Here is a 17,253-nt window from a genome sequence, read left to right as displayed (position 1 = left end):
GACTAATATCTATTTCTAGTAATTTACATGGGCATAAAAAATATTGCTAACAACTAAGGTTTTTTTGTCAAAGATTACAAAGTCTTGGTGAGAAATTGAGGATTGTTGGAAAAGGGACGTTTTCATCACTGCTGCCTATTCAAAGCAAGGGATAAGAGAAAGTAGATTTGGGAAGCAAAATGACTGCTTAAGAAGATGGCATCTGGGAATGGATTTTGGAATTCTGGATCACAGCTTAAAAAGTTGAGTGACAGGCTCACAAAACTTTTATAGGAGCCACAATTGGTTGGGCTTTTCATGGTCAAAAATTGTTCCCTCTACTCACAAAAACAACTTTTTTTTTACATCTGTCCCTCTCCAATTTATTTCTCTATCTATTTATTTATATTTATTCTTAGTTTTCAACATTCATTTCCACAAGATTTGTGTTCCAAATTTTCTCCCCATCTCTCCTCTCACCCCACCCCGAGATGATATGCATTCTGATGACCCCATTCCCCCAATCTGCCCTCCTTTTTATCATTCCCCTCTCTTATCCCCTTCCCCTTTACTTTCTTGAAGGGCAAGATAGATTTCTATACCCCATTGCCTGTATATCTTATTTCCCAGTTGCATGTAAAAACAATTTTTTAACACTTGTTTTTAAAATTTTTAGTTCCAAATTATCTCTCTTCTCCCCTCCCCACCCACCCTCATTGAGAAGGTAAGCAATTCAATATAGGTTATATGTGCATAGTTAGGCAAAACACTTTCATAACAATCATGTTGTAAAAGACTAACTACATTTCTCTCCATCCTATCCTGCACTCTAATTCTATTTTCTCCTTTGATCTTGTCTTTTTTTCAAAAGTGTTTGCTTCTGACTACCCCCTCCCCCAACCTACCCTCCCTTCTATCATCTTCCCCTCTTATTCCCTTCCCCCCTACTTTCCTGTAGGGTAAGATACCCAATTGAGTGTGTATGTTGTTCCCTCCTTAAGCCAAATGGCAGTAAGGTTCACTCATTCCTTCTCACCTCCCCCCTCTTCCCCTCCATTGTGAAATCTAAATTTCTTGCCTCTTTTATGTGAGATAATTTATCCCATTCTATCTCTCCCTTTCTCCTTCTCCCAATATATTCCTTTCTCACCTCTTAATTTTACTTTTTTAGATATCCCTTCATATTCAATTGACCCTCTGCACTCTATCTCTTTATGCATCTATTTCCTCCAACTAGCCTAATACTGAGAAGGGTCTCATGAGCTACAAATATCATCTTTCCATGTAGGAATGTAAACAGTTCAACTTTAATAAGTCTCTTATGATTTCTCTTTCCTGTTTACCTTTTCACACTTCTCTTGACTTGTATTTGAAAGTCAAATTTTCTATTCAGCTCTGGTCTTTTCATCAAGAATGCTTGAAAGTCCTCTATTTCATTGAATATTCATTTTTTTTCCTCTGAAACATTATGCTCAGTTTTGTTGGTTAGGTGATTCTTGGTTTTAATCCTAGATCCTCTGACCTCCAGGATATCATGTTCTAAGCCCTTTGATCCCTTAATGTAGAAGCTGCTAGATCTTGTGTTATCCTAACTGTATTTCCACAATATTTGAATTCTTTCTGGATGCTTGCAATATTTTCTCCCTGACCTAGGAACTCTGGAATTTGGCTGCAATATTCCTAGTAGTTTTCCTTTTAAGATTTCTTTCCAGAGGTGACTGGTAGATTCTTGTAATTTCTATTTTACCCTCTGGTTCTAAAATATCAGGATAGTTTTCCTTGATAGATGATATCTTGGCTCTTTTTTTTATCATGGCTTTCAGGTAGTCCAATAATTTTTAAATTATCTCTCCTGGATCCATTTTCCTGGTCAGTGGTTTTTCCAGTGAGATATTTCACATTATCTTCTATTTTTTCATTCTTTTGGTTCTGTTTTATAATTTCTTGATTTCTTATAGTCATTAGCTTCCATTTGTTCCATTCTAATTTTGAAGGAATTAGTTTCTTCAGTGAGCTGTTGAACCTCCTTTTCCATTTGGTCGATTCTGCTTTTTAAGGCATTTTTCTCCTCATTGGCTTTTTGGACTTCTTTTGCCATTTGGGTTAGTCTATTTTTTAAGGTGCTATTTTCTTTAGTATTTTGGGGGGTTTCCTTTAGCAAGATGTTGACTCAATTTTCATGATTTCTCTCTCATTTCTTTTCCCAATTTTTTCCTCTACTTCTCTTACTTGATTTTCAAAATCCTTTCTGAGCTCTTCTATGGCCTGAGAACAATTCATATTTTTCTTGGAGGTTTTTGATGTAGGAGCCTTTACTGTGTTATCTTCTAGTTACGTTTTGATCTTCTTTTGTCACCAAAGTAAGATTCTACAGTCTGTTCTGTTTCAATGTTTTCTCATCTTCCCAGCCAAATACTTGAGTTTCTTATGCTTTGTCAAGGTAGAACTCTGCTTCTGGTAGGGGTGGGTATACTGTTCCAGTTTCAGGGATTTTGTATAAGCTATTCGATTCCCCACTGTCTGTGGGCCCAGAGTTCTGGAAGCAGCCTCTGCCACTGCTGCTGCCGCCACAGGCCATAGTCACCACCATCACCACCACTGCCTTGGGGCTGGGACTGCGTGCTCCTCTTTTACCCAGGTCCCACAGAATTTTCCCACTGATCTTTTTGGCATTTGTGGGTTAAAAAGTCTGGAAACTGCCACAGCTGCCAATAATTCAGTCCCCTGAGGCCTGCTCTAGGTGCCATGTGGACAAGCCAGACTGTTCTCCACTCCCTGCCTGGTGTAATAGACCCTTCCTGTAGAATTTCCAGGTTGTCTTGGGCTGGGGATTTATTTCACTCTGTCATTTTGTGGGTTCTATAGCTCTAGAATTTGTTTAGTCATTTTTACAAGTATTTGGAGGGCTGTGGGGGAGAGTTCTGGGAAGTCCTTGCTTTTATTCCACCATCTTGGCTCTGATACCCAAAACAACTTTTCAAACTGAATTACAACATCTGTTGATAGTGTTGTTACATGAAGTGCTGTCATAAAGAATCACCTGTCTTCTTCAATTCTCTGTGAGATCAAGACACTCAATTCAATAGCACCTCAGGTGCTGTTTTGGCTGATACCAATGAGGGACTATAAGATAACTATCAGCTTTTATCTCCCAAATTCATAAGGATCTAGACCTGATAGGATCTAATCCCCACAGACCATAAAACAAGCTGCACCTACTATTCATTGGATGACCAATCAAGGGACTATGTGATTCAGGGACCACTCTTAAGGGATTGGGTTAGGCCATCAAAGAGGCTATATCCTATGTATGAGTCCCAACTACCCAAGCCTGAATGAGACTGCCCACAGTGAAGAGATATTCTCTGAGTGACTTGATTGTGCCTATGTGAGAAACTTATTACATTCTAAAAAGAGGCAAGAAAGACTTAAGCTCAAGTCCTATCTCTGATATATACTAGCTGTGAGACCTTAGATAAGTCACTTAACTTCTCAGTGTCCTAGGCAACCCTTTAAGACTGTAAGTTACAGAGAGGTACCAACTTTCATTGGTAGGAGAAGTTTCCTCACCTGGGAGTTCCCCATTCCAATGAAAAACATAGATCTAGTCCCTATCCCTCTCCTTGTTCTCAAGAAGTTTCCAACCTAAGGAGTGTATGTGACACAGACAAATATTCAGTACTATATAATAGAGAATAAACATAGTGCTTAACAGAATAAAGTAGGAGAAAATTTGTATAATAGCAAGTATTGAATACCATATAAGACCAGAGGGGAAAGAGTATTTCAGGTATATATCGGGGGACTGAATGAATGAAGGCTTTGTGGAAGAGGTAGTATTTCATATGGGCCTTATAAGGAACATTTCAGAAGGCAGAGAATGAAGGATGGTATAAGATGGAGCAGACATGTAATTTCTTAAAATAAGCAGTAAATCTGGATCTAAAATGTAGATCCTCTTTACTACAATATCAGTAAGATCATAATGTTTATTTCATCAGTCTGTGATAACAAGACACAAAAAAAAGACATGAATTCACCCAAGAGACACTTACTAGGATGGTGAGAAAAACAGAAAAGATGCTATATCATAACTAGTTGAAGGAACTGATGATGTTTAGTTAAAGAAGACTTAGAGGGAAGCATGTATCTGTCTTGAAGTATTTGATAATGTATCATGTGGAAAAGCAATTAGACTTTTTCTGCTTGGTTTCAGACAACAGAATTTATAGCAATGGATGGAAGATGCAGAGAATCAGATTTAGGCTTGTTATGAGGAAAAACCTAACAATCAGAGTTGTCCAAAAGCAGAATAAGCTGCCTTGGGCCTGTAGGTCTGCAAACAGATCACTTGCCAAAGATACTCTCTTACTGAAGTGTGGGTTGTACTTGATGACCTCAGAGGTGCTTTTCAACAATGAGAATATTTGGAACCTGGGCCTAGATATGAAATGACTTACTTCATCTAGTGTGAAATGACTTACTCTACCTAGGTAACACATTGAATTAGTAGCAGTGTCAATAAAAACACTCTGTTCTCCTAACTCTCAGATCCATGGCTAAGTAAAGATAATGTATATATTTTATTTGGAGCCCAGAAAGATAAATCAAAGAAGATTTATTAAATATCTAGATACTGGGGCTACATGCTAGATACTGGGGCTACAAAGACAAAAATTAAACAAATACTTTACCCCAGGAGCTTGCATTTGACCAAGGGTGATGTAACAGGCACACAAGTAAACACAAAGAACATACAAAGTAATTTCAGTTTCAGTGTGGGAATATTAGGGGGGAAAGCTCCATGTAGGTGGGAGTACTTGAGCTGTGCTTTATGAAAAATACAAAAATGACCACTTAAAGACACAGATCCCAAAAAGACACTATGGTTAAATATGTGGATTGCCAGTGGATTGGCATGTGTGTACACATAGGTACAGGGGTCTATAGATATAGGATATTCCCAGGAAAAATGAAGAGTACTTGAAGAAATTTGGACAAAAATATAAGATATTAAATCTGCTTTTTGATTTTCAAAATATCATCTTACATCTTAAGAATATGTGATACACATTTTCCTATTTCAGAATTTCAAATTGTTCCCACCAAACTCCTTTTCACATTCCAGTAGAATTTAATTGTCTTAAAGGCAAGAACTATCTTTTTTGACTTTCTGTCCTGAGTATCTATCACAGGATATGATAAATTCTTCTTGAATTAAAATCCTATAAGTATATATTTGCATATGAATTTTAAAGCATGGTACCTCATTACATAGATTTTAAATTCTTAAAAAATCTAGTAACTTCTAGTCATCAAACAAGAAGCCTAGAAGACAGCTAAGGTTCCTTCCAACTGAAAAATAACAATATACTATATTATAACCTAGATTGATAATAATGGAAATACCCAGTGACTAGCTGTGTTTTAAAACCAGTGCAATTGAATATGAAAGTTTCCACTCATAAGACTATGAGATCATCATTGTTCTTAGATTTGATACTGATCCATAAAAGATAAAATGAATAAAATATGAGTTAAGATTCACAGGAAATGAACTATGAAGCCTGTTTTCTTCCAAAGCTATGAAAAAAGGTGTTCAATTTTTAATTGTGACACGTAAATATAATCTAAATAGCTAAGTACCATAACACTTAGTTGGCTTTGGATAATAAAATCATAAAACTTCAGATTATTTAGCTCATCTCTCCTAGAAGAAACTGCCTTGAGGATTTTATTTTCTTGGCATGAAAATGTATGTTTCCAGGAAAATACTAATACTCGCCCAACTCAGATTTCTAGGACAGATCTCAGGAGGCCTTTCCAAACTACTTTAAGAATTCCCAGAACAAGAACAATACTTGAACTTTTTTACATATGAAAACCATTTCATGTAGGACATGTTTCAGTGATAATTTACTTATTACATTGGGGCCTGGCCTCAAACAGTCAGAGAGTTATGGAATTTAGAACTGGAAGAGACCTCGAAAACTATCTAATCTTCAAAAAGAAACCCTACCATTCAGTCAAATACCATTTATTAAATGGCTACTATCATCCATTCTTTGCTTGAAAACTTCCAGTGACAGGGAACTTATCTCCTGAGGAAGGCCAGCTGACTAGTGGATAACTAATTGTGAGGATTCCTGAAATCAAGTCTAAATTTGCTTCTATGCAGGTTCACCCAATTTTTCCAAGTTTTGCCCTCTGAGAGCAAACAAAACAAGTTTAATCCCTTTTCTACCAAATGGCTTTTAAAATAGCTAAAAAATAGCTAATATAGAGAGCATTAACCTAGTTAGTGGATAGATAGCCAAGTTGCACAGTCAGGAAAAGTCTCATTTCTGATATGTATTATGTGACCCTGGGCAAATCAACTGACTCCTTAGCACCCAAATAGAACTCTCTAACACTATAAGGTTGCATCACCTTGATTTCTCCCTCCTGAGAGAGAAAAAGACAGAGAAACACATACACACATACACACACACACACACACGCACGCACGCACACACACACACACACACACACACACATACACACACACAGAGACCATGAACCCTGACCCAAACTCAAAGTCCCTCATCATTCTGATCACTCTCCTCTGAACATTCTCCAGCTTATCAAAGTTCCTCCACAACCAGGTGCCCAGAACTTAAAACAACCTTCCAGATGAGGTGTGATCAAGGCATTCATATGCAAACACAGGACTATCACCTTGTTCCTGACAGTTAAGTTTCTCATAGTAGTCCAAGACCTTACTCATTTTTTTGGCTATTATACATGACAATGCTAACACATATCGAGCCTAAATCCCACTAAAATCCCCAGATCTTTTTGTCTCCTCCTTTTTGTCTTTGTGAAGTCAATTTCTTAAACACAAGCATACTTCATATGTATCTCTAATAAAACTGATCTTAGATTCAGAATCCTTTTAAGTCTTGTCATCCAATGTGTTAGCTATCCCTCCTAGCCTTGTATAATCTATAAATTTTATTAGGATGCCATCTATATCTTTACCCAAATCATTAATAAAAATGTTAAATAGTACAGAGCCAAACATGGATCCCTGGGGCACTCCACTGAAGGAATGTTGTCACACTGATGTGGGATCATTCATGATTATTCTTTGTGGTCCATTCAACCGGTTCATATCTTTATAAAAATAGTATGCAGTTACTCCTTTCACATCATGGGGAGTAGAGGTGGTGCCCCCTTGATCTAGAAAACCCACATAAAATTTTTTGGCCTTCCCTTGGTGCAAAAAAAGAAATTGTATATATTGATGGTATTAAAAGATAAAATATGTTGATACTATGCAATAATATACATATGTTTTATGCATTTCTGAGTTTCTAAACTTTTTATGTATTGTCTACTGGCCTTCATGTGTCATCTGTGGCTTCCACAAAACTTCTCAAAAAATTCACATTTAATTTCTTATGTTGACCCATAACGAAAATGGGGAAAGTCATGATATGGAAGGGATAACTGTAGCCTAGCCTATCTCTCTCTAGATTTTTCAAAAGAGTAACTTAATTAGACCTTTTCATGGATAGTTATATTCATCTTTATTGCCTAGATCATCATTCCACCTATGTGGAAACTCTGAAATCATCTCCAACTCTCTCATTCTTTCTACTACACTAGTCATTGCTTCTTCAAACACTACTTTATTTCTTGCCCCCACCTTAGCTCCCCTCTTTCCCAAACCACTCAAGTTATTTCACCTAATCCTAAGATAAATTTCATATTTCTTCAAGTTGCCATTCAAAATCTTCTATAATATGACCCCATGCTAAAGAACAAACCTATTTCTCACTGCTTCCTAGAATGCACCCTTTATTCCAGTCTGACCAGTCTCCTCACTGGGTTTCAGTTGAGGACATGTTCACTCCAGTTCCATGATGCTCTCTCTGCCCAGAATGTCCTCTGCCATCTTCTAACAATATAAATTCTATCTATCCTCAAGTTCAACTCAAATTTCATCTCTTTTAGAAAGCCTGCCTTGTCCATTCTAGCCATGTTAACCTTTCTTTTCTTTCAGCTTTTACGACATTGTCTACACCATTTGCTTTGACTTGGCCCTCATACGCTTCCTTATATTTTTAAATTTTTAAATCATCGTTTCATGAGACATTTTGTCTCCTCAGTATGGTCCTTCAGAACAAGGATAGTGTTTTCTTCTTCTTTTGTCTTGTTCACAGCCCCAAAATTAGTACATTAGAACATCCTGCTAAATAGACTGAATATTGGCAGGGAGAAGGACCCTGAGAATTCTCCCAGTCTCCTAGGTGAAAACATCTGGGACTCAGTCTCTGAACTAGGCTTTTTGGAAAGAGAAGCTCTAAGAGGAGAAAAAGAAATGTTCTCTGAAACTGGAGAGATGTGCTCTCTTCTTGTCCTGAAATGTCAACCTACCTGGGATCTGGTAGTCAGGAGTCTAGAAGTCATTCCTTCCCTCTCAGTGCTACCTTCTTGTGAAGGGTAGATTCCTAAAAAGGCAAAGCTACAAAACAGAAAAGAATCATTAGGAAGATCCTGTCTTGTTTCCCACATTTACTTGGCAGCAAAGGACAGAGGGATATGTTCCCTGTCCCAATGTTATGAAAGAAAAAGAAAGTCAAAGAGAACCTAGAAGTAACCTCATCCTCATATTCACAGATAATCCTAACATTTAACATTTATGTAGCACTTACTATATGCCAGGACCTACGTTAAGTGATTTAGAATTGTTTCATTTGATCCTCATAACAACCCTGGGTGGTAGGTCTACTTTGATCCCAATTTTACAGATGAGGAAACTGAGGCAAACAGCGGTCACCTGACTTGCCCAGCATCACTCAGTTAGTAAGTACCTGAGGCCAAATCTGAACTCAAGTCTTCCTAATTCCAGGTCCACCCCTCTATCCACAGCACTATCTGGCTGCCCAGATCAGAGTGAAGGTCCCTAAGTACTTCTGGGCCCAAACTCTTATCACCCATTCTACTTGTTAACAACCACAGCTTCTAGTCCCAATCAAAAAACCACCTCCCAAGATAATCAAACCAGCTGGGGTGCCATTCAGATGGCTTTTCTTTATGTGGCTTACTTGAAAGTGCCAACTACATTCAAGCATTCTGATGTATGCTCTGTCTCAAATTCACAATCTACTCCATAGGCCCTGCTCATTACAATTCTAGAATATCCCCTTGCCTTTGACTTTCTCAGAATAATCCTATGCATTAACTGAAGGGTGGGAGTGCAGTCAGCCCCATCAGGGAAAACAGTACCCATCTCACTAGGCAAATTTTCCAGGAGAAAAGGTCATTCCAGGTAAAAGAATGTTGTAATTTTGTGTACGTATAAGGCAACTGGTGTAGGTCACAAACTGCTCTCTGGTCAACTGATCCGTTGTTCCCGCAGTCGGTCATTCTCACCTGTGTCTTGAAGCATTTGGTTGAGATTTTCCAGGGTTAGTTTCTGGATATTGTACTTTCACCCCAATCCTGCTCCCCCAAGCAGACTGGTCGGGAGTCGTTTCAGCACCAGCCACGTCCATGATTTTACTGAGCATTTCTGGAAGCTCTGGGCAGAGGTCTCAGGGGTCAGGAGTGCATGCTGCTGGCGTGTATTCTGACTCCCAGAGCCCGGGAGCTCCGGGGCTCCCCAGGACCTTCACCGTGGAGCTAAAATCTCCGCTTCTTCATTAGGAAACCGTTCCTCTGGTACTCAGGGCTGCGGACACAGAGAGAATGAGGGTCAGCACACAGAACCTGGCAACCTCAGTCACGGCATGAGTCCTGCGGGGCACTTGAGGGAGAGCCCGAAAGTCGGGCGTCCAAAAGGGCGCCTGAGGAACTTCATTCATTCAACAAACCTCCGATCCAACTAAATAAACATTTAACAAGCGTCTTACTAAACGCCGAGCACTGTGCTAGGAGCTGGGGACAGAGACAAGGCCACCTTACCCAGGGGGCGCTGATTCTGCTGGAATGTGAACATAGAGAGAGTGACTGAGAGTATCTGTGCATCCACACAAACACGCACACCCACACCGAGCTCTCGTCCGACACTCACACATTATCGCGTCCTCAGGGGTGGGGAATGGAGGGGAATGACACGCTCCCTCTCCGCCCCACAGCGAGGTAGAACTTAAGGGCCGGCTCGCTAAGTACCTGGGACTCAGCCCGGGGATTTGGCCTGACCTCCAATAAGAGAGGGTTCGGCCCAGAAGCCGATTATGGCGTCAAGTCTGCGCGCGCATTACCAGACAATGCTCCGCAGTACGCTTGCGCCTAGAGAATCTCCTGGGACTACAACTCCCAGAATGACACGGGCTGAGCCGCTGCAGTCTTTCCTACTCTCTCTCCCACCCACCGCTACGCCCTCCCCCACTCCCTTCTTCCCATTTCCCGATGCCAAGTCGTGGCCAATTCGGCAACACCTTCCCAGCGCCGGCTCGATCTCCCATGCCTGAGCTGCGCCACGCCAGAAGCGAAGCTCAGCTTCGGCAATGGACGCGGAGCCATTTCTCCGCCAATCACAGGCGGAGGTTAGCTTCGCATCCCTCCCCCCACACCAAACAATCCTAAGTTTTCTCCAGGACAGCAGTGTCTCAGCCCGTCTTTGTGCATTTCACTGCCCAGAGTTTGGTCCCTATCAGGGCTACAAACCCGCCTTCTTTAGAGGCTGGGCTATAAAGGGCGGAGAGAACCAATAGGGTAGAGAAAGGGCGGGGAAGAAACGTTTTGGGGGCGGGCCCGAAGAAGGGGGCGGAGCTTTAGGCCCCGACCACATTCCGGTAGAAAAGGCAGGAGAGTCTTTTCCCGCGGGGAGAAATTAACACCCAATTAATCAACTGGAGCTCTTGAGGGATAAGGAGAAGCTGTGTAATGTAACAACTGCAAATAGCGGGCAAAATAATCTTCCTTAAGCACAGGTCTAATTTTGTCACTCTTCTCATAAGATACTTAGAATAAAACACGAATTCCTCAGCAATCCAGTCAGGGAGCATTTATCAAGAACCTGGTATGTACCAGGCACCAGGTAAGCGCTGAGGATACGAAGAAAGGCCAAAAACAGGCACTACTATCTCTAGGCGCTTCCCTGTCCTGATTTTCCCCCCATATATTACTCTTCACTTACCTTACATTCCAACCAAAGTGGTTGGTTGTTTGTTTCTCCAGTTGTTTCTCCAAATTCAGTACTCCTAATTTCCCAGCCATATGAGTGCATTTTCCTACTCACAGCCCATTCACCCAGCAGACAAGTAATCCTGTTCCCAGAATGCACTCTCTTCCTAGTTTAAAATCCCAGAATCCTTGTCTTTTGCCAAAGTTCAGCTCGGGTTCCACTTTCTTTGTGAAATTTTACCTCATCCTCTTCCCCACCCCCTTAGTGTTCTCTCCTATTTACCTCATATTATATTTATTTCTGTATATGTTGAAATATGTACCGATAGAATTTTCTGCACCAATGAAATCACAGGTAAGGCTTAAAAAATGGTGGATAGTAATGGTAGGAATGTTAGCAACAGCTGTGTTGTTAGCAACAATTATTTCAGCAGCAGTCACTAGACTCCAAGGAAGCCTACTGCCCCCAGCTCCAATATTCCAATTTCCTCATATGCCTCACTAAAACAGCAGACATGTCCATGACCTTAACCACATCAATCTAGTTTTAGACATAGACGTAAACCAAACCTTCTGGTATATGTATCAGTAAGCACAGGTTCTTAGATCTGCATTCATAAAAGGCAAGGCAACTTTTGAGGGGTTAACAATCACTTTAATCAAGCACATGTATCAATCCTTTAGTCAAGCACATATATTATTCACTTATTTCAGGGGTGTCAGCACCCCAAACTTCAAAGAAAATACAGAGAAACTAAAAGTCAACAGAAATGCTTCCAAAATGTCTGACCATTATTTAACAGACCACTGTCTGACCATAATTACCAGAGATGGAAGCATGACATATGGGTTCTCAAAGCTAGGGGGCTCCTTAGCAGCTTCCCAGAGTCCTCATTTGACCAAACAAACACTTCCAGTCAATAAGCCCCAAGTAAAATCTCACCCTCAGAGTATTTATACACTTTTTAGAACCAGAGGGCATAACCCTCTGACCTAGTGCCTCAACAGGAAAAACAAAAGTTATTTGGGACCCTCCTACAAAGCAACTACCCTAATCAAGATTCTCACAATAGACAGGCCCATCAATAAGTGCGAAAGATCCTCCCCAACCACATTATTCAATCAGAGGCACTTTTAGTAAAACAAAAACAGCAAAAGATCCTAATTTGATTGCCATTATAGTATTAGACATACCACAAGAGCCAGACAATAAGAAAGCAGCATCAACAGGACACGGAGCAGGATGTTTTACCACAAAACAATAGAAGAGGCTTTCCCTAAGTGGATGTGTGTGCAGTAATAGCAAAAACTGTCCTTTAGGTGAATTTATAATGTAGAGAGGCTTATTATAGCACATTATCATACATTAATAACCCTCCCAGTGGGCTTTTCTGTATGCATTATGGATAGCCACATGCACAGTTCCACTAAGGCAAGGATCCCTCCCCATATTAGCAAAACTCACTCATAATATTCATATAATCTGTTATTCTAATAGCATCATTTGTTCTATAAAATCCCTGTCTTGCTTTACTAGTTGCTGGTTCCTCTAAGAAGGCCAGCTCACTATGGAGAGTATAATCCTCAGTCAATGCCTTTGCTTGGGTGGAGATGGTCTGAGTCTGTGAAATCTTTCAAGACAACCCTTCAGCACATCTTGCCACCTTAACAGAAAGGAATTAGTTTAGAGACAGGAAACAAAGGACTGAAGGAGGGGAAAGAGAAGAAATATCTCTTAGAATGGAAAGGTAGAAAATGCTGGGGTACGCAGGACTCAGAGTTAAAACTTGACAACTAATATTTTTATAAATTATCTTGAGGAAAGAGTGAATTGTGAAATCTCCAAGCCTGAGGCAGCCATAGAGATGCCAAATCATGGAGAATTCAGGGAATAAACAGAAATGTGGAAGTTGAGTTTTAAAGTTGGTACATCAACATGCATTTATTAAGTGCCTACTATGTGCTAGTCACTATGCTAAGTACTGGGGATAAAAGAAAGGCAAAAAAAAAAAAAAAAACCAACAACAACCAGTCCCTGCTCTCATGGACTTCAAGTCTAATAGGAGATGCAAAATGCAAAAGACTATATAAAAAAAATGTATATGCAGGATAAATTGGATATAATCTCAAAGGAAAGGCACTAAGATTGAAGACTGGGAAGGAAAGTAGGACTTTAGCTGGGTCTTGAAGGAAACTAGAAGAGATAAGAGACAGAAATGAGAGGAGAGAGGATCGGTTCCAGCTATGGGAGATAACCAGTGAAAATTCATAAATGTATGAAGTTGAGAAATGGAATGTCTTCTTCAAGAAACAGCAAGAAGCCCAGTGTCACAGAATAGTTGGGGAAGAGTAGTGTGTAAGAAGACTAGGAAGGTCAGAAAGACATTAAGGGCCTTTTAAAGCAAAACAGAGAATTTTTGACCCTGGAGGCAATAAGGAGCCAATGGACTTTATTGAACAGAGTGTGAGGGGAGGGTGGCATGGTCAAACCTATGTATAAGAAAGATTAATCTTACAGATTAGTGGAAGAACTACTGGAGTGGGAAGATACACAAGGCTATGATACCAACCTGCAAGCTATTGAAATAGTCTAGGCATGAGATAATGAGACCTTGAACCAGGATGGAGGCAGTGTCAGAGGAGAGAAGTGAGTGTGTGTGTGTGTGTGTGTGTGTGTGTGTGTATACACATATATACATATACATATATACATATATGTGTGTGAGATCTTCATAGTACAGGATATTGATTACATTGATGGGAAAATAATTAAACTCTAACAATAGATAATAACTCTCTGATGCAATTCCAGGAAAGGACCAAGAAGCTATGGTAAATGCTGCCTGAAGACATTGACCCTAAATCTGATATATCTTTTGGCAAGACATGAAAATAAAACAAAACATCTTAACCGCATTATACAAATATTTGAGTTATCTACAGTGTCAAGATATTAGAAGAAATCCTGTTTTCCAGAACTAAGACCCAACAAACAAGCTATGACCTAAACTGGCATAACAATCCTTTGCACTCACCCTCTGGGTGATCTCACACTCTGGCAAAATCACATAATTATTATATTGCTTTGACTAGCACCAGATGTTCTCTGTGCTCTGACAAGCACTGGACAAACTTTGTTAACTATCCATAAGTCCTGTTATGAATCAAACCTGTCTCATTGTTGCTGTGACCCCTCACTGTGAGAGCTACAGTTCACTGCATAATATAACTGATATAAGTATTAAGATCCCCCCACATTGCCTTGAGTCCCCCCACTAGGGACAAGGACCTGGAATATATGCCTAATTTGCCTCCTTGTTTGCAAGCTGTTTCTCTGACTTTGAAATTAAACTTCTGTTTGACTCCTGACTCTCCTGTCTTTAGCCAGCTTTGTTTGGCTCTTACCATCCTTGGGTTAGAGACAAGTTTGGTCCAATTGACAACAGAGCATAAAACCAAAAATGCCTTATTAGAGTCTGTCATCCTGGAAAGACATAAGACTGAGAAAGGTGTGTGTGTGTTAATGTCTATAAGCTCTTGTGATAGATTATGGATATATCACAGATGAACTTTACAATAGCATTGTAAAGAAAAATAAGATTGAAAGATTTGAGGATTGTGATTAATGAAATGATCAACCATAATTCCAGATATTGACACTTACTACCCACTTCCTGAGAACTAGATATAAATTTTTGGACAAGGCCAATGTAGGAATTTGCATTGCTTTACTATGCATATTTGTTATAAGGGTTTTGCTTTTCTTTTTCCCCCAACTCTTTTGGAAGGAAAATATCAATAAGGTTGGGCAAAAAAAGGAAAGGGAAAAAAAGAGGGTCATTGAAAGTCTTTAAAATGAACAAAAGAAAATAGAATAAAACACAAAAAGGACAGTTTTATAAGTCATGTGTTTAATTTATTACCTACTTGAAAGGAAAAGCAAACTGTATATAAAGAGACTTGCAGTATTGTCTATAATCTCACTTCATTTTACTTTGCATAAGTAAATATTCATTTTCTTTATGGTTGGTTGAATTCTGAATAAAAAATTAAGATATAATGGAAAGAATAAAAAGAAGTTGTTCATTAAACCTTGGTGAATTGAGGGTTCTTTGAAAGAGAGAGAAAAGTCTTTTTTGAGCAAATAAAACATCCTAATTTATAAAATATCTATTATTCTTAAAAAATTGAGGATAGTGGTAGGGTCAAGGCAGATTTGAATAAAATGCACAGTTTATACATACCAACACATACCCAATTTTTATATTCTTATAAACCCAAACTTCAGCAAATCCCTTAAGATCATTAGAAAAATTGCACCTTCATAGATTGGGTTTGTGGTTTTACTGAAGTTTGGATAAATTTTTATGGAAGAACCAGGATTAATTCATTTTTCCTTTGTAGAAACACAATTTTTTTTTATGTTTTAAAGCCACCTCTCTATTTGCTCTTCCTCAGTTTCAGAGGATTTCAAATTATATTGAGAAGGACACCAACATGCTACTTCAGTGATTAGAAACTATCAGCACCATGGTCAGGGGTAGTAGCCCCATAAAATAGCAACCGCCTAAATGAAATTCTGAGGCTTAGGAAAGCAACGGAACTAGCACAGTTGAACTTAATTAAACTGAACCATCGTTTCTTCAACATACAGAGGAGACATTATCAATGATTTTTAAAAGAGGGAAGAGCTGTAACTGGTGGTGAGTATACTAATCAGGTTCACTGATTATGGGAATTATAGGCATTTTGGATTTATTTGCAGAGTGAGATTCAGAACCAGGTAAGACTATGGGACTCACAGGAGTGTGGTTCCATCATTTGGATTTACTGAGACAAAAATTCCCACACATAGTCATTTCTCTATTTGATTCTCCTGGCATACAAATTGACAAGGAAGCAACAGGGAGAGAGGAAATGTATGTGTATATGTATATGTATATGTATATGTATATGTATATGTATATGTATATGTATATGTATATGTATATGTATATGTATATGTATATGTATATCACTTCCCCAGTTGCCTGGTGTTCTATGTCAATGGTTGGCACTTTCCTTGAATGGTAAGGGTCTAGTTTTCATGCAAGGTTTGATGTTGTGATGAAATGGTCTTTCAGAAACAAATTCAAGTACATTTTTGATACAGTACTTGTCCTGAGACTCTGCTTCATCATCCTAAGACTGTGTTTATTAGCCAAGATGAAGTGCAAATACAGGATGTAGTGGTAGAGTGGATTGAAGGATATCATGCCATGGCAAGCAAATGACTTAGCAAAGAAAAATGTCAACATAGACTCAGAAAATAAACCCAAAGGATGTCTAATTAATTGGAGATGTGGGACCAGAACTCAAGGTTTTTGAGTCATACACAGTCATTAAAAAAAAACAACACACCAGGCATCCTTGTCCCTATCAACATAATCACAGTATTGTATACTTCAACTCCATCTAGTCCAGTTCCATGCTTAGTGATGACATGTAACCTACTTTGTCCAAACCCCTTCCACTTCAAAACCCACAAACACAACCTGTGAAAGTTGGGGCCAAGGATTATGTGCACTGGTCTTTACATTGCACTTTTTTACCTTGAGTCCTAACCTTCTATCACAGAGCCTTTATGCTTAGCATTTAATATTTAGTTATGGAGTTTAATGTGCACCTGACATAGCCTCTTCTTCCTATTCTTTTTTTACTTCACATAGACTCAATTGATTTTTTCATCCAGTTATCAAAAATATTTATGATTAGCCATAGAGTAATAATAATAATAACTTACAGTTATATAATTTAAGAAAGCAGTTCTTAAACTTTTTATTCTCCAAACCCCTTTACACCCTCCAAATTAAAAGAATTAAGTTAAAATATCTAAAATCCTTTTGTTTACATGGGTTATATCTCTTGATATTTACTGTATTAAAATTAAAATATTTCAATATCTTTACAGAAATAGTTTTGATTTTATGAATTCCCTTAAAGAGGAGTTCCTAAACCTAGTAGTAGAATTATAAATGTTTAACAACTAGCCCTTCAAAATGGCTATTATCAGAAAGAAGGAAAAAAGAATATTTTCAAACAAATATCTGACTTATTTACTAACTGAGGAGAGATGCCTAGTAAAGACAACTGGGCTAGAATATGAACTTGTGCAAAACC

At 38.9% G+C, this 17,253-nt stretch overlaps 1 protein-coding gene across 1 annotated transcript in view; it reads right to left on the bottom strand.

Annotated features, from left to right (window-relative positions):
- Nucleotides 1-10,622, bottom strand: part of LOC140518325 (uncharacterized) — an 80,960-nt gene extending 70,338 nt beyond the window's left edge. The window contains exons 1-3 of the mRNA XM_072630368.1: nt 10,040-10,622; nt 9,400-9,697; nt 8,401-8,488 (exon numbers count right to left, since the gene is read on the bottom strand). Of these exons, the coding sequence (XP_072486469.1) occupies nt 8,401-8,488; nt 9,400-9,536 (225 nt within the window). The 5' untranslated portion in view covers nt 9,537-9,697; nt 10,040-10,622. The remainder of the gene's footprint in view (nt 1-8,400; nt 8,489-9,399; nt 9,698-10,039) is intronic.
- Between the last annotated feature and the right edge of the window lie 6,631 nt (nt 10,623-17,253).

This window comes from Notamacropus eugenii, chromosome 1 (genome assembly GCF_028372415.1).
Source record: "Notamacropus eugenii isolate mMacEug1 chromosome 1, mMacEug1.pri_v2, whole genome shotgun sequence".
Classification (NCBI taxonomy): domain Eukaryota; kingdom Metazoa; phylum Chordata; class Mammalia; order Diprotodontia; family Macropodidae; genus Notamacropus; species Notamacropus eugenii.
The sequence above is the reverse complement of the archived record's forward strand: the minus strand, read 5'-3'. Positions and strand labels throughout refer to the sequence as shown.